This window comes from Argiope bruennichi, chromosome 2, assembly GCF_947563725.1.
Source record: "Argiope bruennichi chromosome 2, qqArgBrue1.1, whole genome shotgun sequence".
In the NCBI taxonomy this organism is placed as follows: domain Eukaryota; kingdom Metazoa; phylum Arthropoda; class Arachnida; order Araneae; family Araneidae; genus Argiope; species Argiope bruennichi.
In genome coordinates this window covers 32182549-32208301 of record NC_079152.1, presented here as the reverse complement: position 1 = coordinate 32208301, position 25753 = coordinate 32182549, and the positions used below count along the sequence as shown (strand labels likewise).

The window sequence follows — 25753 nt, the reverse complement described above, 5'->3', positions numbered from 1 at the left end:
ATTTAATTGTCCAGAAATCCGGGATTAGGTTCAAGATCCAGACATATTCGTAAGCTTGATAAAATATCCCACGTTTGTTTTACTTTGAAAGAACTGTCCCGAATTTTATTTATAAGTAAGAGACTGTTCGTTTTAGAATCTCAAGATTAGCACTTTTCGGCGATAACACTAAGAAATAAAATACAAAAAAAAAATGAGCGGTTATTAAGTTTCCTAATTCCACGAATAATCTGAATTCACTCTATCGCTAATTGTAAACGTTTCCTCCTTTCATTCTGACTTCTCACCACTTCTTTGGCGAAATAAATTCCTCCTGACACATGCGCAAAAGTGCGAAGGGTTTTCAAATCCCATAATGAACAGTAGTTAGTATTAAAGCTGGTCACTATGGCCTGATGTCAGAGTCTCGACTTCGAGATAAGAATATTGCGAATCCGAAATTATAGAAGTAGCTCGGATCTACCTAAGTAGCTCGCCCATCTACTAGGCATCCCTGCCTCGTTCATCTATACTTATATATAAAGCTCAATGTGTGTGTGTGCGTGTGTGTGTTGGCGCTCTACAGAAAAGATCATTTGACCTACAGCTACCAAATTTGGTACATGCATACCTTAGAGGTCAGGAATGTGCACCTGGGGTCCCTTTTTTTGAATTTTTGATTAAAATATTAATTATTAATTAAAAACTAACTTTCCCGCCAAAAAATCTTTTCATTTTCCCCAACGTCAAATGAGTAAGGCTTCAGTTTTTTTTCCCAACAGTAATGAGGCTAGGGTTAACATTTTTCGGCCGATTATTTCAAACGATTCTGTTTTTTTTTCCAATGTTTTATGTATTTAAAATTAAACATTGTTAATGAATCGATCTGTTCATGATGAATCTGAGAAAATTTTATTGACAAATTCTTGAAATATTACATAAATTAAGAAAGACATTCTTTAGTGTCCATAAGGTGTAAATGCTCAGTGACACTGTTTTCAGTAATCATATATATATATATATATATATATATATATATATATATATATATATATATATAAACTTTATTTTAGTAAAAAATATTATTATATTAATTGCAGATTAATTCTTTCGACTTTAATTTAAAGCATAAATTCTACGTGAGCTAGCAGAAAATTAGAGAGATACATATTACGTTATGACTGAAGGCCTTTATAATATTATGAGTGAATTATATGACTATCAAAATTTGAAGTTTTAAAATATTTTGATGAAGAATCTATTAAAGTAGGAATTGCGTAAAATATTTAATTATTAAAATTTAAACGAACATTAAGATTGGCGAACCGACTGGTCGCCAAAGGCGGCTAGTATCAAATAAAACAGTATAAAAGGTCTCTAATTAGTGAGATGCGGAATACAGATGTCGCCAAGCCATCTAATTGTGGTTTAAAGTTACCAGACTTTTCCCAAAACATTCATTAGAGACTCATGTTCATTATAGACTCATCCCAAAACATTCTGTAAGAGAATTGAATCACATTTATTATATACTTTAATTTTTAATAAGTATTTAATGTGATACGTGATATTATATTATATATAGTATGTAATTTTGATGTGATATTCATTTTGACTCAATTTATTTATCAGTTTTAAGATTCCATTTTTTACTCTATATTTTTGATTAGGAAACAAAATATTTTCTAACATTTAATGTATGATTTTAAAAAAATTATATTTATGTTTTTCTACTTTTAAATCTTTAATATATTTGTAATTTAAAGATTTCGTACTATTCATAATTGCATAAATGTATTTCATGACTCATTAAATTATTTATTATTAAATTTTTAAATCATTTTTTTCTGAAATTCATTAGCAGAGGGGGCCATTCATTTAAAAATAAAATTCATTTGAAATTAAACTATAAGCTAATAAATGAATTCTGAAAATATTAAAATGCTGTATTGTTATGGTGAATGCGCAGCTTTGCAAAGTTTTAAAATTCTGGCGCATCTAAAAGAGTAAAAAATCGATTATAAATTAAAAAAAAAAATATGAAACACGCCGAGTTAAATAAATGCATATAAAACTTACAGATTTCAATTTTAAAATGATAGATCCTGAAAAATTTTAATTGAAATCTTTTCCCATTCTGATAATAACTACACTCCTTTTTTTCTCTCTCGATTGCTTTGCACTAATGTTTCACATATTTTAAAACATGAACAATAATTAGAAAAATTGGATAAAACAATGAGAAGTCAAAACATTGGTAACGCTATTTTTTACCAGAATTAATTATGAAAAAAGTAATATAAGATTCTGCAAGTTCTTCTTAAAAATAAAAATTTTTTAAAGAATATTCATAAATCACATATATATAAGGTGAATTAAATGTGAATGAATGAATGAAATAAAAGAAAAAAATTATAAATACTAGTAAATATATTGTTTGTAGTTCTTTATAAATATTCATGCGTTCGTTTTGTAAATTTTTAATTATTCATTCATTTTCGGTATTTCTAAACTAGTAATATATTTTTACTTTGTCGTATACGAAATATTGAGGAAGTATTGTAAGCGTCAAAAAAAGTGGAAATTGATATTTTGACGCATTTGTCATTATAGGCTTTCTGGAGATCGAAAAACACATTTTTGGCATTATGTCTGTCTGTTTGTTAGTCAAATTAGCTGTTTACTTGTGGATAAGATAAATCCATAGCGCTTTGAGCTAGATGGATGGAATTTGGTAAAAAGGACTTGACACCAAATTTTAATATTTCTATCAGACGTTTTACGAAAAACATTAAGAAGGGGTCGTTCCCTTCTGACTACAAATGAACTCGATATCTATAAACCATAAAGAGTTAAAGATATAAAATTTCGTACACTAGTATTTAAAACGCATATCCGAATCCAATTTTGAACAAAATCCTTGGAGGGGTTGATCCTCTGTCGGACTTTAATTTCGCATGTGTGTAAACATAATACTTGAAAAACGAAATAATATAAATCAATGAAATTCGGTGTCTTTTGTTTTTATGACTACAACTATAAATTTGTATCAAATCTTAATGTCAATCGGATTGCCGGAGATCTCCAATTTATGTGGATACAGGGGATGAGACCTTTACAAAAGAATATGCGGAAAACTTTGAGGAGACCACTGTAGCTGGTTTTCTTATGTATTATATTTTTGGGGAGATTTTTTTTACATTTAATATCTAAAATATCCGCTAGAAGGTTCAGAAAATCTGGTCTCTTTAATTATGATATAAACAGTACAGTTAAATTAAAACAATGAAAAAATCAATGCTATATTTATGTAGCTACATATATATATATTTTTAATTTGTAGAAGTTTTCTCACCAAGTTTGCTTTTCAGGTGTCTCTCAGCTTCATCAAAGTCCGTGACGACAATTGGAATTCCATAGCAATAACAAGAAAACGTCCATTTCGTATCCTTAAAAATATTTTTTAGCAAAATTATTGCCTGCATTAAAACATCTGTATTTTCTCTAATATCAATTTAAATATTCATGATATTTTTTTAATACTATTTAACTTTTCTTTTTTCACATTATTTTTTTCGATTTTCTATGTTCATTTTATAAGTCGTATATTCTTAAAATGTATATATATTCTTAACATAACATAACATATATTAACAAACATATGTTAATGTTATATGTAATGTTAGTATATGTTAATATGCATTCTTAAAACTACAGGGATGAAAATATCAGTTTTGATTTAATGTAAGAAAATATAGCTTTATTCGCTTTATAGATTATCCGACCTTAAACCTGTTAAATAAAAATAATTAGGCTATCAAAGAAATTACAGAATTACATTTTAGATAGTTTCTTAAAGGAATAACACTTATTGCAATGGTAATCACGATGTGACATCGGGGAACTTTTCGTAGATCTTCAACAGTTACGCTTCCTAGATCCCAAGTTTAGTTTAGTTATATTAACGTTCCGTTTTAAAGCAACACTAGGACTATTTAGGGACTGATCACGTAATTTTGAACTGCGGTCGGATGATGAGGATGACACCAAAGCTGGCACCCTCCGGTTCTGCACCCGATATCCGGTTCTGCACCTTCTTACCACCAGGCCACCGCGGCCCTCTCTAGATCTCAAAACTCAGCGTCGAATAATATGATGGGGTGAGTTGTTAACATAAAAATCACGGCAGAATTCGTAGATTGCATTACTGCATTATCATAATGAACAAATTTGTAAAGATAGATTTTCGATAATTGCTCTTGTTTAGACAATTGCAGAATTAGTTACTATAAACCTGGTTGGTAGGGTTTTGGATTCGCATCTCTTGGGTTGCGAGTTCGAATCCCGCCGGCCGAAGACTCTAAAAGACTGTAAAATTATTCTTTAGTGAGTACTTACTACTCAATTACTTGCAAAATTCCTTAAGTCCAACTGTCAACTTTGTAAATCAATTTTTTAATTAATTATGCATATCGTAAATTGCTGATATATATCTAATCTATAAACATCATATTAAATGTTAATATAACTTGAATAACACGTCACATTTTGTTATGTATGAATATGAAAAGTCTCCCAGATATTCCTGAACTGAAATCTAAGATACCAACGTAACTGGTGATATCATATTTGACAAAGAAACTATCCACGTAAGCGCTAAAGGTCCATTTCTGCCACTGAATCAATATGGCGTCACAGAAGACTTCGTTACATTCAGTGTAGCAAAAATCTCGGCTAACGGAACATACGAAGTAAGTATAAATCTCTTTCTTTAATATTTAAGTGGACAATGAAAATCCAGATAATATTAGAGGGGTTAGAAATTCCTTGTATTATTAAATAAGTTTTAATTTATTTTAGAAATAACCGATACAAATAAAGATAATATAATTTAAAATAAAAAATTATCGGTATTTAGAATGAAAGTTGGGATGTTTCATGGACATTCTCTGTACCTGAAGGATGGTTAGAAACAAATATTGCGCCATTCATAGTCGGCACAGCCGATATCATTTTGTTATTTTATTGTACTTTTAGTATTTCAAAATTTTTATTCTGACATCTTTGAATAGTCTTCAATTACTCCATGTATATTGTAGATATTGTACTATATTGTACATCATCTTCGTGTTTTTGCTCCAAATGAAGTTTCATGCATGAAGACTTAAATAATAAACTTTATAAATACACAATTCATTCAATTGATTATGACTTAAACTATTGTATCAAAAATAATTTAAATAAAATTTAATTTTGCATTTGCAATGATGCATTGAATAATATTCTTTCATAGAAGGATGCAGAAGCTGTACTAAAATTTTGATGTAAATTTTAAAACAAGAAAATTTAAAAATATTTCTATTATAAGCCGTTACAGCTTTATTAAAGAAGAATTAAATTATTTTTGTAATTTCAAATCGTTGCCAAATATACAGTGTTATCTTTTTTTCCATATTAAGTAGTAAAAAAAATACAAGCACAAAAGATACAAATTTGCTCCACACCGACTCGTCTGAAACTACATTTGGAAGATCGCATGTGAAATAAAAAAAAAGTAATAAGATTTAATCAATATTTACCATAAGTTATCACTTGTAAATGTAGGAATTATGCTCTAAGAAAATACTTAAAGAGCCCATATGTAGAAGTAGTAGTAAGTAACCCAAAGTAGCTGAACCGATACGAGTAAACTCAATCTACACTTTTATTAGATCAAGGAAAAGAAAAAAAAAATATTTACTTTAAGACTATCTATAATTTATTTCAAAAATAAATTAAAAATTTATTGTAACAACTATTCCTAAATATTTCACTTAGATATTGTTCATACTTATTTTTTATATTAAGACATTTTAAATATCAAAAATTTAAATCACTTCGTCGTAAGTTGGAGCAATTTTTTCAACAGATTTGTCTCCAATGAATCATCAACATTTATTACTTGGCTTTGCTTACAAAAAGCTAACGATTTTTCAAAATTTTTACAAAGGGTTATGAAAGTTCCAAGTGAGCTGCAACTTTATGTTGATTCATTTTAAATAAACTTTCATATTTGGTAAGAATTTAAATTTTGCCTTTAATACTCAAATAAATTTGTCTTTCAGTTTTTTTTATTGATTTCCCATCCATAATTCCATTACAGGTAGCCGTGGGTCATGACTGTACAGATTCAGCCCAGTTTAGCATTACTTTTAAACCAATCCAGACCACTCTAATCTATGTAAAATAATATTAAAATTATCATAAGGGGGGGATCATTGTTGGATATCTTCTTATAAGTGAAATGAGATACTTCACATATTTTTACCATTAAAGTTGTTTGAAAATGAAAGATGGGTAATTTTTTTTTAATTTCAAAACTGATAACATCAAACAATATAGTGATCATATTAAACGAATAATTGTGTACATTTGAATACGACATTTCAGAATTTCTTAATATAAAGCGATTGATAATATGAACCGTGATCACATTGTGATTACATAATTTCTGCATTTTTTTCTTTGTTTTGTTTTGTTTTATCCTTGATGTCAACACGAAATGAAAATAAATACAATTTAATTTTAATTAAAATAATGTATCTTAGTATGAAAAAAACTTTAAAAATAAAATATTTTCTATTTTAATGATTCCAATTTAATCGAAATTTTAAATAAAGAAAACCTGATTGCATTTTTCAAAAGAAGAAGAAACTCTTTTATTGTTATCCAGTTTCGTGCAGATTTTTGCTCTAGAATAATCGCTTAATTGATTTCAATTTAAGGATATTAACAATTTCAAGTTTCATCCTACATCCTCATTGCTTTTGAAAATAACGTGCTTGCTGAATGTTTCACAAATATTAAACTTTTAAGCAACTTTCAAAATTTTCCTTAGTTATCCTCTAAAAGGGATTTCTGTTTTTTAAATTATAATTTTTTTTCCAGAAAATCTCGAGAGATTGGAAACTTCTTTTAGATTCTAATACACGTGATTTCAAAATTGATTCTAACGTTCTGGAACATGATTTCAATTTAGAGTCGTACGAAATGTCTGAAAGGTAAGCATTTTACGATTTGCTTTTCGAATGCAACCGAATTATGTTATTTGAATGTATTTTGAAAAATCACATGTCTTACAATGATCCAAGAAAGGCATTTTTTTTACCTATGGAAAAATTAAAATATATTTATAACGCTGTAAAAAAATATTTTCATAACGCTTTAAATGCTGTAGAAGTCATTCAGTATTCAATTTTCAAGTTATACTACTGGAAATAACAGAGAAAAACTTTGAAAATAAATTCGGTTAATAGAATATCTCATAATCGAGATTATGATGAGGATTCACTGATAAGCCAATTTATATTTTTCATAGCATTTAATTTTTTTATTATTAATTAAGATGAAATGAATCGTTTGGCATAAAATTAATAAGGTTCTTTACCGTTTACTAACACACCTTCCTAAAAAAATTACTTCATTTTTATTATTTAGAGAGTTTTTTTATTATTTCAGTAGAGATAATTAACAGTGACTTAGAATTCACTAATTCTTTTACTTAAAAGAGAAATAAATCGTTTGAAATTAAAAAAGGAGTAAAGAACCAACTTATACTATAGATAATTGCAAATATTTAAAAAAATCAAATTTCCTCGATGTTTTTAACAGAAAATATTATCCACTTTAATCATTGTAAAATAATAAATTTTGTCATCACTACACAATTGTTTGAATATTAGATACTGTTTAACCCGGAAGGAAAGGTAATTTACACTTTACTTTGATTTTTTAAATTTTAAATTTGTTAATGCTAACTGCTATTGAAGTTATTAGATTTCGAATTTTTAATATATTTCTATAGTTGACATAGTATATAGTTAAATATGAAAGTTAGTTTGGCAGAAACTTCCACATTCCCGTTTTGAATCAGAAAATTTTTTAAATATTTAAAATTAGCAGGAATCTTTAGAAAATAACTTTCTATATTAATTTCTCTAATTCTACCAAAATATGCGATTCGATATTGTTCCATAATGTTATTCGATATTCTGATTGCTTTATAATATTGTGAAGATATCTTAACAACAATGTAGAGTATCTTGTACTCATAGTGTTGGCATTCAGTCTTGTTATTTTTCGCGGTACTTTCAACAAAGATATTGGAACTATTTCACACAATTTTGCTTTTGCAAGGTTCGACCATAATTCCTGATCTGAGTTTAGTGCTACCAGAGGGAACATTTAAATGTAAATTTGTGGTGGTAGCTTCATAAGCCAGTTAACAGACTCCGGATTAGGGTGATCACTTTTGTCTAGTAGTTATGTTACGCGGCTACGAACCCTAACCATTTATGACTGTTATGTATTACTTATATCTAAATATGATTGTTAGTTGTTGCGAACTGAAATTATTATTAAATATTCTTATAACCAATTAAAAAAAATTTTTTAATATTGCAAATATTTAATTTTTTTAATATTGTTAACTGAAAGGAAGTATTCTAAAAAAATTTGAAATTCATACATTGTTTCAGAAATGTTTTACAAAAGTTTTTTTTTTTTTTTTACTTGCAGTAAAACTTATCAGCTAACCATCTCTACCAACAAGAAAAGAGATTATGTATCATTGTCGGTAGATGTCGCTGTACGTCCAAAACTAGCGATCGGACATATTTTAATGGCTCTCTTCATTCTAATTGGGCTATATGCGATGATTATTTTCGAGGTAAGTTATTCAAAACGCAATAAAGTCATTTTTACTTCATTTAAAGCCATTGCCATCCAAATCTATGAAATAACATTGTTCTCGAGTCTTAAAAATTCTGAAGTATTTTTCAGTTTTTAGTATAAGGTTTGGTAAATTTATTTTATATATTATAGCGTATCTTGAAATTAACTTACTAAGAAAATATAGAGTACAATATTATATATATAATTAACTATGACTTTTATCACAAAACAAATTTTTATAATACATTTATAATATATATTTATATACAATATAAATGATAAGAGAAACTCAACTTTTGGTTTGTTTTCATAACCTTTATGTTCAAATTATTCAATGTAGCATTATCATTTTTACCAATTAAAGATAATAAAAAGAAACATATGTCAGTTAATGACAATAAAGGGAATAATGCGTTAATTATAGTATCAAAGGACAATAAGTAGATTTATTTAGAAATTATGACAATTATCGACACTAAAGATACATAATTAGGTGACTAAATGAAATCACTAAATAAGAGACCATGAAATTGGAAGCGCACTTTTCACTTGACCGTTTTTCATCACTTTGTTTAAGGAAAATCAAATACTACATCATAGACATAAGATTAATTTTATTACATTTTTTCCCATTAAATTCCGTAATGTCATATTTCATGAAAACATCCAAAATTGCTAAACGCAGATAATCTCAACGACAAACAAAATATACTTTATTTTGAATGAAGATTTAATGCTGCGTTTTTCAATGAATAGCTTTATTATTCGTGAATATATCATAATGAAAGAAGAAAGTGTTAAACATTTCTAATAATCAGCGTTAATCTGATAGATAAAGCACATAACATGCTCGCTGTTTGGTGCATCAGATATTTAAATACTAATTTGTTCCTTTCACTTCGAAACGCTTCAGTAAACAAACGAAGATCTATGGTATCATTTTTCACTCTAGATAGATAACGATATTCATAAGAGAGTAATTTGCATATATGAGAACTATCATGTCTTACGAAATTCTTTGACATCTGATTCATTTTCGTAAAATTAAAAAAAAATCTATAGTTACTAAAGAGATCGGGAAGATAAATTAAACTTTTTTAACTAGATTAATGAACCATTCTATTTCATCGGTGACTGACAAATTTGATAGTGATTCCAGGAACGCTGGAAAATGCTTTTACTGAAGTATGGATTAACTATGCTGCTTGAGCACTTGTTAGACTCGGTTAGATACTAGTCGGAACTGCTTTTTATAGTGAACGGGCATGTTTGTGTATATGGCCAAGTGAGAACAACAAATGCTCATGACCAAATTTAACGCGTGCGTCTTGCTTCTTGCTCGTTGAAAGACGAATGAGTCATGCTTTTGGAATGCAACGTATTTTGAAGATACATTTTTCCCATGATAACCGTTCAGATAAAAAGTTTCTTACAGTTTTTTTTTTTTTTTTAAACTTTCTTGCAAACGAAGTATGGGAACCAGGGGCTGATTGCAACAGGGGTAAACTGCAACACGCACGCTTCTTGGTGATTTTTAAATATTTTAATCAGAAATTTTTAATCAGTGAAGATGTTCAAGTCCTAAACATATATTTAATTTTCTCACTATATCAAAAATGAATAAGTGCCATGAAGTACAAAAATAAAAATCATATTAAATAAAATTATTTTTGAATTAATTCTGCTTATTTTCCTGCACTTAGTGACTCTACAGAAACTTTAACGTTCATTCTTTCTGATCCTGCTTTTATTTATAAGCGTGTTGCCATTCATGTCAGTGAAAATATTAAATAGATTTATTTATGTACAAGATATCGTATTTATAAATAGAAATAAAATTTTAAACTCTGCTAAAAAATTATCAGAATAAATTAATTTTTTAAATACTTCATATCATCTTAGTTTCACAGTTTAACCGCCAATTAAAAAAATAAATACGAGAAGGTTTATCTTAATTAATATAAGATTATGCATTAATCTTAATTTTCGTATAACAAAATCTCAATTTTATAGCCGCCGTGGCTGAACTCTTATATTTGCGCGATTCAGCTTAATGCATATTGCATCAATAAAACTGTTATTTTAGATAACACTAAAGGAATAAATACATGCAATTGGCCAATTAAAAAATATCGTAAATACGCAATATATCGGCTGTCGTATAATTTAAATTCATATTTTATGTTTTTGTTTGTTGCCGAAATATGCAAATATTGCGGTTATTGCTTAATAATTATTTGCCTTATTTTGTCTCTAAATATAATTTTTAATTGATCAGTAATACGCATGTGCTGACTTTTTTCCCGCTTAGCTTAACCTTGAAAGCTTAATTCCTCGTAAAACTATCAACTATTGAGCAGTTCGTTTCGTTTCTATTTTTGTATTTGATTGCCGTTTGAAACAATTACCAAATATTGAAGTGTTTTCGAAAAATACAAGTATTTTTTAATCATTCATTAGCTTCTCTCCCCTTTTGGATTTGTTTTGTGGAGATGCATATATATTTTTTTGTTTTAATTTAAATAGGAGTGCATCTTTTAATTTATTCTAAAGAAAGCAATGTTTTAAAAGTTTTAGAAGAATTAGAATAGATTTTATTCTGAAAAAAAGAATTTTAAAACGTGTGGAAATGTAAATAAATGCTAAAATGCTCAAATATGTTTTACTCATTATTCTGTTAAGAATACAGTTAATAAATGCAAACAAATTACAATGATCAAAGCAATTTAATTACAATGCATTAATCAATGCAAATATAAATAAAATACTAACTTAAACATAGTTTGCTCATTTGCTCAATGCAAATATAAATAATTACAAATATAAATAAATTACTAGTAAACATGTTTTGCTCATTATTCTGTTACAAAATCAGCTATGTTATTTATCGTAATAAATAACTGATGAATTTTTACATCTATATTAATACATTTTTTTCAAAAAAATTCTATGAAAATAGATACGAAAAGTATATTTGTCCCTTTATTGACTTACTAGTCTCGTTCGCCAGGAATACTGATTATTTTTGATTTCAGATAAATCGTCTAGATTTAACCTCATGTAGATGATTTCACCAAATTATCTGATAAAAGACGGGCTATTTTAATTGTTCTTACTTATGTTTTTTGTGTATACTAACCTTTTTAATGGAGATAGTTCCATAATATTAAATATATTCCATAACATTATTCGCCAGGAATACTGATTATTTTTGATTTCAGATAAATCGTCTAGATATAACCTCATGTAGATGATTTCACCAAATTATCTGATAAAAGAGGTGCTATTTTAATTGTTCTTACTTATGTTCTTTGTGTATACTAACCTTTTTAATGGAGATAGTTCCATAATATTAAATATATTCCATAACATTATTCGCCAGGAATACTGATTATTTTTGATTTCAGATAAATCGTCTAGATTTAACCTCATGTAGATGATTTCACCAAATTATCTGATAAAAGACGTGCTATTTTAATTGTTCTTACTTATGTTCTTTGTGTATACTAAACTTTCTAATGGAGATAGTTTCATCATATTAAATATATTCCATAACATTAGCGCTATTAAAAACGTAAATATCCAGTTCATCTATTTTCTAAATTCGCGATATTGTAACTTCACCTTTTTATCCGTCTGGTAAACTGCACAGATATTATGTGGGATTCTAGTATCTCCGGAAGAAATCGAAGAAAATCTAGTAGAAGAAAAATTGATTTAATGCTTCATGAAACATTAAAAACGGTTTGAATTTCAGGGCAACAATGTAATTTATTGTTGGAAATAACGAATAAAAAAACACTTTCAATTCGCCAAAATTCAGCAATAATACCAGACAACGAAACTGGTATTATTAAAAAGACTATTTTTTAAACAGTTTAAACGATGTAAAAAAATTTTGGGGCGATGATAATTTTGACAGTGATTGCGGTAAACTTCAAAATCCGGCTTATTTTTTAATTAAAGTTTTAAAAAATAGTAGGGGTCACATTTGCATCTTTCAAGGTATATATGTTCCAAATTCGGTAGCTATAGATCAAACGGTCTGTCCTGTAGAGCACCAACACACATATATACATTTCCATCCTTATTATTAGCAGAGATTACGTTTGATCCACAAACAATATGTTTGCCTAGTTATATACGAAATATATTATGTGATGTATTCTAATAAAATAATTCATTCAAATTTTTGTGTCCTCGTAGTTGGTTCATCAGACTCTTGCAGCGATGATTGGAGCCACTGTCGCCATTGCGTGTTTGGCTGTGGTTGGTGAGGTATGTACCACAAATTACTTTTTCAGAGAAAAAAATTAAAGCTGTATTCACATTAATCTGTCCATAAAAAGGAAATTCTATTAACATCACTAGCGAACTTCTTTTGTTAGAGTCATTGAATAACCATACCGAATCATTTCATTTACGAGATATACAGTGAAATTTAATTACCACAGAATAGAGTACTCATTTATCTGATAAAAGATAAATGAGTTCTATATATATGTGAATGAGTATGAATATGTGAATGAGTGCTGTATATATGAGAATATATATGAGTATGTATGAGTACTATATATGAGTGAATATAAAGCCCCAGAACAAAGCTCACATTCTCATTGTATCCTGATACAAGAACTATATCCCATAATTAGTGATCACCATTCATTAGCTGTTTAATAACTATGAGATTAATAACTATTTCATTTTACTTGGCATTATCTTTGCACTGGAGACAGTTATCTGATGCTATTCGTTCCATAAAAAGAATTAATTAACCATTTGATGTGGCAAGCAATTCATAGGTGTGCGTGCCAGAACAATCTATTGTAACTTTCAACTATGTCACACAAATTTCCGATATCTTATAGAAATCGGAAACAGATTCATATCTTTTAAATTAATTAATTTTTCGCCCAAATACTTTGCTCCTTTTCGGCAAAAAATTTCAATTGACGGGTCGCGAAATTCATTTTTACTTTTATGACAGTTGTCCACTGGCGTATATAGCACGTCGTTGGCGGTTCTGTGACAAAAACATATCTAAATGCGTGTCACGTCTTTCCACTGTAAGTGGTTAAAATAGTGTGTGGAATTTAAAGATCTTGCAACGAAAGTGCTACACATTTGCCATCTATAAATATGATAGATACATTTATAAAATTAAGAATCATATTGATGTAAATATATCTAGTACTAATATGTTTCAAATGTGAGAGTATTGCTTCTACACTTGACTTACTATAAAACTTTAAAAAAAAATTTTACATCATCACATTAGATTCGTATCGGCTTGCCATGTAGATTTTTGTTCTTTGATTTTATTTTTCGTTTGTTTCCCCGAATTTGTTTTGTTTTCTTTAGCAAGTTAAAGAAATTGAGAGCATGCTAGAAGCTGTCTGTGCAGAAATTACATCTCTCTCTCTCTCTCTCTCTCTCTCTCTCTCATCGGTTTGGCAAATGAAAATTAGTATGTCGAGGAACAGAACTCTTTATAACTTCATTATGAGGTAGAAAATAATAGACAAGTTTCAGGAACAGTTATTTAACAGTTTATTTCCTAAGTTCCACATTTCACAAGACAAAACAAACACGAACACGAAAAAATGCGACTCTCACTTAGAATACAATCTGATAATGACCCCCAAGAAGGATCATGGGAAATATACCTTGATGTTGATAAGGTAACATCTGTTGTATCAAAAGAGAAGGTAGAAGAGTTATGTAACCGCCACAAGTATGAAATGTTGCTGGTTACAATGCAAATTTTATTTTCTGATTTAAATCTTGAAATTAAATAAAAATCAGTTTATTCACTTTTGCTGGCATTTTGTATACAGTATCAATAAATATGCAGAGAATGAAATCGTTCTTAAAGAATTTTATTACATTTTTTGCCACGAAAATAGATCTACAAAATTACTAAGTAACTAGATAATCTTAGCTAACAGAAATTATCTAATAAGAAATTAAGAAATGATTATGATAACGATTAAACAAAATTAATCAGACCGAATTTAAATTTTAATCAGATCGAAAATGAAAGCATTCTTTTCTTAGCATAATATATATATTTACTATTTCGCAGCGCCCCTCCTCTGTGGAAATTTTAACATGGATGGACGTGGAGACAATGAAACTACTATTTGGAATGATGGTGCTGGTATCTATCCTTAGCGAAACAGGTTTCTTTGATTTCGTTGCTCTGCAGGTAAGTGAGAAAATCTTTTCAGAAATCAAGTTGGAAAAAATATATTAGACAGATTGATTCTTAACAGTTTCTCTGGTAAGGTGATTAAAACTCTTATCACACATTTTGAGGAATGCATCTATTAATATACTCCTAAATAAGCATAGATAAACTCACGCTGATTATCCGCAACTCTAACATTAATGAGTTAATAAACTTTCTCATAATCCATCGAGTGTCGTGGATTATGAGTAATCCCATCGAGTGTCGTGGCAGGTTGAGTCTCACCTGTCTAGATTTTTCCTGTAACTTTATCTACGATATATTCATCTCTATCGATGAGATTCTTGCTTTAGGATTTCTTTAATTGCATCAGCCAGTTAGAAAATATTTGTGGTTTTGCCAATATTTGCCTAATATGGGATCGAAGATCAAACGTCTATGCATAAAATTGGCGGTTACAATTTTTTCAGAAATTGCTGCATTTTTTTTCATAAATTATATTTCATAATCTATCGATATTATGCTTATGCTTTATCTTCCTATCATACTCATGTTTTATTATACTCTAATCTTATAAATTTGCTGACAGTTCTTTCCATATTTCAAAATACAAATTTCTTCTCGGAAGTTCTTTATCACTTCTGTAATATCTGAATACCCTAAAGAGAAGTGTTTTTCTAGCGAGTGTTTTCTTTTTAACAATTGGTATTTACTAGACGGCACATTACGTAATTTTATATTTTCTAAATTTTTCTTTGTGATGGATAATTTGCCGTTTCTAGAAACTTGTCATTTGGAATTATGAAGGATTTCCTCTGTATAAATATATCCAAGAGATTAAGACTTTAAACATTTGAAATTACGTGTTATTACTTCTTCACCATGTCAAAAAAAATGGATGTATCCAAGACACAGTCATCATAAATTTAACATGAGATGAACAAAAGATTATAATTCTAACTTAATTTTTGATGTTTGTAACAATAACTATTGCCTTTTTTTTTTCTGCATTCATAATTTCATTACAAATAATTAGTCTCTAGCCAATATTCAACAGCGTTCTTCGATCAAGGGGGTTTAACCTTCAACAACATATGGCTAGATTTTCAACGATGTGACCATGACATGGCTAGTCAACTGGATTCATGTAGCCAGAAATATGATTCGCGTCTTCTGACTCGCTTAAAATACGAATTTTCTCTATTGTAAAGAAAAGTAGCCCAGATTTCGTATTCCTTTATACAATAAAATACAGGACAGAAATCTGACAAATGCTGTATCTCCGTATAGAAGCCTAACAAATGTTGTATATCTACACAGAAATCTGACACATGTTATATTGGTTCTATATTTCACACTAATTAAACTTATCTGTATATACAGAGAGATTTTAGCAAGAAAATTTGATTTTGCTTGTATAAATTGACAGCTCTTGGAATCATTTCTTTCATTCCGCAAAAATACCAAAGTAGCATACGCCTTTTCGGAAGCGTGACAAAAGTCATGTAGTATTATTTTTCTATTTCCTTCATTTTTTTTATTAAACTTCTTGAAACAGGAATGTTTAGAATCTGGAAATGAATTTTTTCCTTTTATAAATTTCTTAGCCGCAGTTGATGGCATCAACTCTGGAAATCCAGGAATCAATGCGTTCGGAAAAATCAAGTTTTGTGTTAAATAGGATACCCAAGTCTGCAACTAAATATTTTTACTACCTTTTAGTTTCCATTTTAATTGCAAAATGAATAATGGATATTTAATATGCCTTTTATTCTCTTTTCATAGACTTACAAACTTGCAAGGGGAAAGATTTGGGCCCTCGTAACAAGTCTCTGTATGGTAACTGCATTTTTATCTGCTTTTCTGGATAACGTAACCACGATTCTTCTTATGTCAGCAATGACAATAAGGTAAGATGTTTCTTTTTTTAAATATGGAAATTTAAAAGCATGCAATAAACATTATTTCTGAGCGAAATAATCACTTCATATTTCTATTTTTTTGTATTCTTCTCTGAAAATTCATTTGATTCAGATACATTGAAATGTATCATTACCAATAATAGTTATCAATATAAATATTTAACCTCAAATATGCCGTTTCAAACAGATAAAAAATGGCATGACTTCTCAAGGGAAAAATTGAAAAAAAAAAAAATTTTTTTCTTTACTCCTTATTATTTCTGTGATTATCATTTTTTAATTTTAATTTAAAAAACTATCATTGTAGTAGATAGAATAAATTATACACAAAAATAATTTTTTCTTATTTTCTTTATTTAATTTATGTACTTATTAAAAGCTGCGAATTCAGTTAACACTTCGCCGACTTGAAATTAGGCTTAAACAGCTCGGATAGAAATTCAGAGGCCGCAGTGGCCTGATGGTAAGGTCTCGGCTTCATAACCAGAGGGTTTCGGGACCCGAATCCACCAAAGAACCGTCGTGTAAGCGGGTCTGGTGCACATTAAACGTTCGGGCCAAACGTCCTTCTCTGGTGTGGCGTGGTGTGGAGAGGGGGGTGCCAGCTCAGGTGTCATCCTCTTCATCTGACCGCGGTTCAAAATGACGAGGTCCGTCCCAAAATAGCCGTAGTGTTGCTTTTAAACCGGACGTTAATATGACTAAACTAAGTATATAGAAATTCAGCTTTTTATTATTATCATTGCATTTGTTAATATTTACATAGCATTTTGAGACTTAAATCACAATTTCGTATGGATTACAATTAATTAAAATATATTTTACAGAGTATTCGTTTTTTACAACCCAAATAAAGATCGAAAATAATTTGGAAGACTTTTATTGCCATACAGCATACTGCATTTTTTTGTGTAATTATCTTCATTAAAGTATTTGAATTCTAACAAAAAAAAAATCTCGAAAATTTAGCATTTGCTTTATTTGATTTCTTTAAATCATTTAAAATTTTTTTAAAATATATCTATACATTCTTATATCAATATAATAATGTATAGATATTTCTGAGACAAGAGTTTTTTATCCTTTACCTTGATGAGATAAAAATATAGTTATGATTGCATTTGTTTTCTTTTTAATCCATTTCAGTTATCGGCCCTTTAAGTTTATCAAATTTCTTAAGTTCCAAAGTGATAGCATCCAGTACTAGCTATTGAAATCATAATAATTGAAATATTAAGGTTTTAAAATTCTTTTGAAATATTGTATGATTCAAAGAAATTTGAATGTTTCGAGATTGTTTAGCTTTATTATATACTAGCCGCCTTTGACGACCAGCCTGTTGGCCAATCTTAATGTTCGTTAAAATTTTAATAATTAAATATTTTATGCAATTCCTACTTTAATAGCTTCTTCATTAAAATATTTTAAAACTTCAAATTAAATTCACTCATAATATTAAAGGACTTCAGTCATAACGTAATATGTATCTCTCTAATTTTCTTTTAGCTCCCGTAGAATTTATACTTTAAATTAAAGTGAAAAGGATTAATCTGCAATTAATATAATAATATTTTTTACTGAAATAAAGTATTTTTTTTTTTGTAATATGATTACTGAAAACAGTCACTGAGCGTTTAAACTTTATGGGCACTAAAGAATATCTTTCTTAATTTATGTAATATTTCAAGAATTTGTCAACAAAATTTTCTCAGATTCATCATGATCGATTAATTAACAATGTTTTAAATGCATCAAACACTAAGAAAATAAAATGAATCGTTTAAAATAATCGGTTGAAAACAGGTTAAAAAAACTATTTAAAAAATGATGTACTTAAAACTATAAGCATATACAAAAAATATATACTTATATAAACAATTTAAATGAAGTCCGCATCCGTTGTTAACAATCAGAACACAATGCGCATGCGTGAATTTTCAACGCCAGTTACGGTAACGCAATGCGTGAATTTTTCTACGCCAGTTGGAGTAACTCTATGCTGATTAGACATTTTTAATTTCCTTTATTCTGTTTTATTTTAATTCAAAAGTACTTCAGAATGAATCTGAAAGATCGACTAATTAACAATGTTTAATTTTAAATGCATCAAACATTAAAAAAATAAACAGAATCGTTTGAAATAATCGGCCAAAAAATGTTAAGCCTAAGCTTCATTAGCGTGGGGAAAAAATGCTGAAGCCTTACTCATTTGGCAGTGGGGAAATGAAATTTGGGGGGGAGTTAGTTTTTAATTAATAATTAAAATTCTAATTAAAATTTCAAAAAAAGGGGACACCAGGTGCACATTCCCGACCTCCAAGGTATACATGTATCAAATTTGGTAGCTGTAGGTCAAATGGTCTTTTCTGTAAAGCGCCAACACACACACACACACACACACACACACACACACACACACACACACACACACACACATTGAGCTTTAAGTATAGATTATATTTATTTTTTTAATATTCAGTAATATTATACAATATTAAGAATACTGTTTAATATTATTTAATAGTGTACAATATGCATGTGCTACTGAGGGACAGCAGCGGTTCTTAACATAAATCAAACAGGCTTATGAATGAGTGAAAGTTTTCACATTCATTTACTTTGCCTCTTTCTCTTTAGGTTGTGTGAAACCATGAACATAGACCCGAAACATATGCTGATAGCTATGGTGATATTTTCGAACATCGGTGGCGCCATGACACCCATCGGAGATCCACCGAACATCATCATCATTAACAACAGAAAGATACAGGACGCGGTAAGAGAATCTGAAAGTAAGCTTATAGCATACGCGAGCATCTGGGTGAAAGACTTCTATTATAATTAATGCCATCCTATGCTCCTGATGCATCTGGGATGGGGATGGGAAAGAGGGGCTAGACTGGAATTTTCTTACTGTTACCAATTTTCAGATTTGTGCACTTTTTAGCACTGCTTCCTAATTATGTAACATAATGTTATAATTAAAGGATCTGTGATAAAGCATAAAAATTAACATCTTCATCATCCGTAACGCTTCTAGCGCGTTCAAGTGAAACTTCTGCAAAGCGATCATAACGCGCTTCAAGCGTTCTTCTATATTTTAAAACTTTTAAACGTTTAAAACGCTTTGTAAATGTTTACTTGTTTGAGTTTTTATTTTTGTTTGTTCTAATGAGGTGAAAAACAAAAATTTTCGCGAACAGGAGAGGACGGCGAAAGGATTAAAAGGTGATCAGATTAATCAAAAGTTTTGTAGCTTGACAAAACTCTTATCAATAGACGGGTTGTTATCCTTTTTCTAATACCTCGGAACTGATTGTTACAGAATAATTAAGGAAAGCTGTAGTAGAAAATACCATAATGGGAGAGTGCTTATTGTATCCGATTAGTTTAAAATCGTCTTTTTGTCGATGAAATGATCGAAATTTTTTTTTATAATTTTATAGCCTATTTTAAAACCTTCCGAAATTATCTTACCTTTTTACTGTATGGGAATTACAAACTAAATTATAGCTGTTTATAAATGAGTTACAAGTATTATTTTGTGTTTTATTAAAACTTTAAATACGTTGTCAGAGATATTTTTTAAGAAAGCGGTCGACCGTAACAATGTTTCCTCAAAAAGTTATTCAAGTATTATATGAAATACTCTAAGATTGTTCTTTGAAGTTCTTTTATGTTTTTTCTCTAAAAGCTAAGAATGTTAAAAATGTTATATTTTTAAATGCTTATTTTTTAAGAAAAATTACCAGTTCAATAACTTTGTTCAACTATATCTCAAAATTATTTTGAATTACAAGAAATATTTTAGAGGATAACACGGTAACTATCAAAAAAGTACTCTTGCAAAGATTTATGTATATTTAGAATATGTTTTTGTCGAAGACTTTTGTCTATTTTTATTGTAGATTTCCTTTCTTCGGTGTCCAAATAAACGTATATACTGTTTTAACAAAATACGTCAATCAGAAAACGATTTCTACATAAATCTTATTTAGACCACTTTAATTATAACGACCATGTATATTTAGATTTGAAAGGTATTGTAAATGATATTTTTTTCGTTATTTCTTAAATACTCTGCTAGTGGGCGTAAGATTTTCTTTTACTATATTTTCATTAATTAATCTGTGGTAATCATATCTGAGATATTGTTAATAGAAAAATAGCCATCTTTACAGGCACATCTTCCGATCATTTAATAAGCACATTGAAAAATTTTCATATTAAAGTATCCAGGTGTCCAACATTTAAGGAAAACAAATTAACTTTGGTGAGATCTGAAACTGTTACTTTAAGAAAGATAACAAAGTTAAACAATAAATATTGTTTAGGAACTTTCTCTAATGCATACATTTAAATCATATTTCCTTTTCTCCTTATTTAAGCATACTAAATATTAAAAACGATGAAAACAAAAGATGGAATTTTTATTTCTCAACTATGATTTCCTACTTCAAATAACAATTACTTCAACAATTCAACTTCAAATTACAATTTAATGGCTAGCTAATTTCCGTAAAATTAGGTTATCATTATCATATCGAAAAATAAATAAACAATTAACCCAAAATAGATTCTGAAATATATTGTCTGCTTTTACATACAGGGCATTGGATTTGGAGTCTTCACATTGCATATGGTTCCTATTGTTTTGATAAGTTTAGCTGCAACTTACATCCTTGTCAGATTAATGTATCGAGATCCCTCTAAGATGAGGTACACGGATCCACCCGAAATAGTTGGTAAGTATTTTTGATCGAAAGTATTCTAACTTAAAAATCCATCAGATTTTTGTATTGATTACAGGCGAGTGAAGAATTCCTTCTAGTATTTTCAATTGCTGTAGGGTTATCTATATTTTACTCAACAAATTCTCTGCTGTATCCTTTTCCTAAAATTATATCAGTTTAATCGACTTTCTATGTAAAAGAAAAAATGTATGAATAGTTTCCAAAAATAGTTGCTATATTTAAAAATATGTACAGAATTTTTTGGGGGAGCAATATCAAAGTAATGGACTGACTTTATCAAAGGAATTTGAGTTTCCGTAGTGTACAATTCTCAGCCGGGACAAACTGTACCGTAATTAGAAGTATGAAGTCTGTTCAATGAAGAATGATCATAAACTAATAAAAATAATTACGGATACTAATGTTTCAAATTTTGATTATCCTTCTCAAAATAGTCTCTATTACATGTAGCGTGTTTATCCTAATCTTTTTCCAGTCTTCAAACACAGCGCTATTTTTTGATATGGAGCTTTTTCTTCAAAATCATCTCCACAACTCTTACCACTACCCTCTGATAAAGAAAAACGATTATCTTTGAGGTTTTTCTTCAAATCCACGAAGAAAAAAAATAGTATGGTGTGCAATCAAGATCATAAGAAGGTTGAAGAGCACATGTGACGTTGGCCTTTGAAAGATAATGGTAAGCAATCTCAGAAAGCACAGCGCACAAATATGTCGCGGGTAGTTTTGCTGTGAACAATGTATGACCAATCTCCCCCTAGTGAATCTTTCAGTCTTTTTGATAATTCTCTTAACGTGATTCGATCAACTTTTCTCACTATCATAGCAGCAGTTACTCCAACGATAGTTGAGAGATAGAGTCATGCGCTCTTCTCTGTTGAGGGTAGTGCCTCTGTATATTGTCTGGCCTCAGCACATCTAGTAGCAATGGAACCTTCTTATGGTCAGGAGTGATAAGAAGGAAGCACTTTACGATTAGCTTGGAGGTGGCGTGGGAGCTTCTGGATTCAATTCCAACTTTGACTGCCTGTGCCTTTGGGTTCCTGATCCCGGGAATAAAGGGAGTCCAGGTCCAGTGTAATACTGATTGAATACCAAAATTAGCATTCAGAGGTCCGAGAGCCAACCTGGTAATTGGACCCTCTCCTCTTTTTTCAGCAATACTTATGGACACTCCAGCGCCAAGTGGATATTGGCCTCATCGTTCTTTCACGGGAATGGAAGGACCTACCTACACGGGACACAACGTCCGCCTGGAATTGGGACAATTACGCGATCTTCCGAATTGTATGGCCTTGGTCTTCTCATAACTAGGGATTTGTCTTGCAGAGAATGGTGACTATGAGTCTAAAAGGCTCCGATTTGCTGGATCTCTGGGGTAATTCTTCACACATACTATAATCGGCTGGTTTGCCCGGGCGTGTTGGGATGTTTCTGATAGTGCTGCAGAACTGTAGTAAGCATTGGGTGGACCTCCCTCAGTTCTGTTCAAGGCATAGTAGTTGATCGATTGGGAATGTTTTCAATCCTTATCATAACAGTTGTGTTAGTGTTTACTTCTGGTAGAGTTGTCAATGGATCGCCGGGCCATTTCCATTCGATTGTCTTCCCTTTTTGACATTTTAAACATCAGCTATTTGTGCTGTAAGAAAGGATGAATGTCCTGAAACATCACATAGGTTTCAGTTGACGATTTTTTTTAAAGAAACCCAAATTCTAGTATGCTTGTTGCATGTCACATCCGTTATTCTCGTAATCGTAAATAAAATAAGTCTGTTCGTGTTGCATTAATTTACAGTACAGATTATTAATTTAAATACAAACAGATTAATACAGTTATATTGTGAATTATAAGCTATAAATTTTGGTTTCATATAGCATTTTTGTTGAATTTGATTGATAAAATTTTTAAAAAGGAGGCAATCAAATCTAAATCTGGCTGTTTCTCGTCATAAAACGCTAACGCACGTGGCACAGAAATCGCTATTATTACCTACTGTCGAATAGCAACAATCAAATGTAAACAAACATCGTACGAATTTTGGACAGCTTCATTGAGCGTTTAGTATAAGCCAGTAAAATGATTCATCAAACAGTTTTACTGCTGCATTGAATACCATCTTTCGCTTAGCTAAAATATGAAGCTGCAGCTGCAAAATATTAGTAGAAATGTTCTGCAGAGAGTTCTATGTGCCATCAAAAAGTCCAACCAGTCAGAAGAAAGAAAATATAAAAGGAATTAAGAAAGGGCCTCTAAAAGAAAGTTTAAGCGAGAGCAAAAATAGGCCTAACCATCACCAAATGAATAAATGCTATGACTTGCTTATTCAAATCGATGTTCATATTTTCTAAAACAATAATTTTACAAAAATGGTCTCAAAATATAAGGTTTAAATGAAACCAGCTTGATTGTTTCCCGTAATTTTATTATTTTTTAAAATTCAATTTGATAATAATCCGTTTTGAATTCTGGTAATGGAATTGAAACTCATCCACCAAAACATTCAATCGCATGTTTTTGCCAATCATTATCTCCCCACTAGAATTTTCACTTTCCTTTTTATTTTGAAATATTTTTTTTATTAATATAACTTTCTTAATTTGATGTAAACTGATTTAATTGAATAACAAGGTGAATTTTTAAAAAATGCATTCCATATTAATCATTTAACAGCCTAAAAAGTCAATAATCTTGCTGAACAAGCTGGTCACTTAAGGCGGCTAGTTATGAAATACGATACTGAATAAAAAACCCAAATGAATGAATAAACTGACCCAAATTTGCATATATTTGCAAAAAGATGCAAATTTTTTTGCGTATTAAAAAAATATTGAATATTAAAGATGATTCTTTCTCTAAACATTTGAATATTTTTTTTCGACAGAAAGGAAACATGAAATCGAGAAATGGAAAAGGGCGTTCTACTCTCTATCCGGGTATTCGAGAGAAGACGATATGGTGAGAGATTCGCTACATCAAAAAATCTCAACTTTGGAAGCATCATTGAAAAGAACACCTCATTACAATAAGTAAGATATCTAATGAGTCTAAATTAACTTATCACAGAGGTTACTTTACCCACATCTTAAGCAAAAATTTAATTGTTGTTTCGAAATTCATCACATTTTAAAGCTAATAGATGAAGGTTTTGCTCTTTCGATGAAACTTCAATTGTTAAATTTAATAATCTTTTTCTAAGCTTACTTTTAATAAATATTATGCACTCGTATTCGTAAAATTACCAATGTTAATTTTTTTTTAAAAATTGATCATAATCGATTGAAGAGGATAATGTTGATATACGATTCTCCAAAATTTTTTATAGGCGCTTAGAATAAAATATTTTTGTCGGAATCGAAATTCAAACCTCCACTCATTCTGATCATAATACCAGTGTTTTCCCATAAGAAAGCCGTATCCTTATAGGAGAAACTTCAACAGTTATAACAGATTATTGTACAGTAAAAAATATAAAGTTATCAAAATAACACTATTGTCCATGCTCGCAAAATGGATAAATATGCAGATCTCATTTCTAATAATTTAAAGACTCTAATAAGAGTTATTATCCAAGCAAAATCGAATAAACTCAAGGTAAAAAAACTGCAAAAAAAGTATTGAAAATACCGTCATAGATATTACAAAGCTCAACTGATAGCACTAATGCATCAGTTGAGGTATTGAAATCTATAGGTATTCTATGAGGTACTGAAAATACCTTCATAGGTATTACAAAGTTCAACTGATAGTACTGATGCATTTATTTCACAAAGACATCTACTTTTTATTTTAGCCATACAACTCAAATGATCTCTGTTAATTTAATTATATACATGAATTAGATGCAAAATCAAGAACAGAGTTATGGTCAAACTTCAATAAATGAATATTATAATAAATAAAGTATTAACTCACCTCTTTCAAATCTTGATAATTAGTTAGGAATGCTATTCATTGGTTTGAACATACGGAATATGAATTGTTTGAAGATTTAAAATACAAAGAATAGATTTTGGGCATGTGGCCCTGATATTACACATTTTTCACGCGTCTGCAGAATGCGACTGTTTACATCAAAACATCCAAGAATAATGGATCTAAAAAGAGAAAAAGAGTTCAGCGCTCAGTCCTTTCAATGCGCCATCTGTTGGCATTACAATCTTCTGGAGTGCGGAATGTCGGCACCGGTAAAGCG

General features: G+C 29.6%; 1 protein-coding gene across 6 annotated transcripts in view; it reads left to right on the top strand.

Moving 5' to 3' along the window:
* The window catches only part of LOC129961564 (P protein-like), a 97286-nt gene that overhangs the window by 56038 nt on the left and 15495 nt on the right, over positions 1-25753 (top strand). For all 6 annotated transcript variants that reach the window (XM_056075057.1, XM_056075058.1, XM_056075059.1 and 3 more), the window contains exons 3-12: positions 3351-3423; positions 4582-4730; positions 6907-7019; positions 8536-8686; positions 12898-12969; positions 14777-14899; positions 16667-16791; positions 19441-19579; positions 21413-21548; positions 24443-24587. In XM_056075057.1, the coding sequence (XP_055931032.1) occupies positions 3351-3423; positions 4582-4730; positions 6907-7019; positions 8536-8686; positions 12898-12969; positions 14777-14899; positions 16667-16791; positions 19441-19579; positions 21413-21548; positions 24443-24587 (1226 nt within the window). The remainder of the gene's footprint in view (positions 1-3350; positions 3424-4581; positions 4731-6906; positions 7020-8535; positions 8687-12897; positions 12970-14776; positions 14900-16666; positions 16792-19440; positions 19580-21412; positions 21549-24442; positions 24588-25753) is intronic.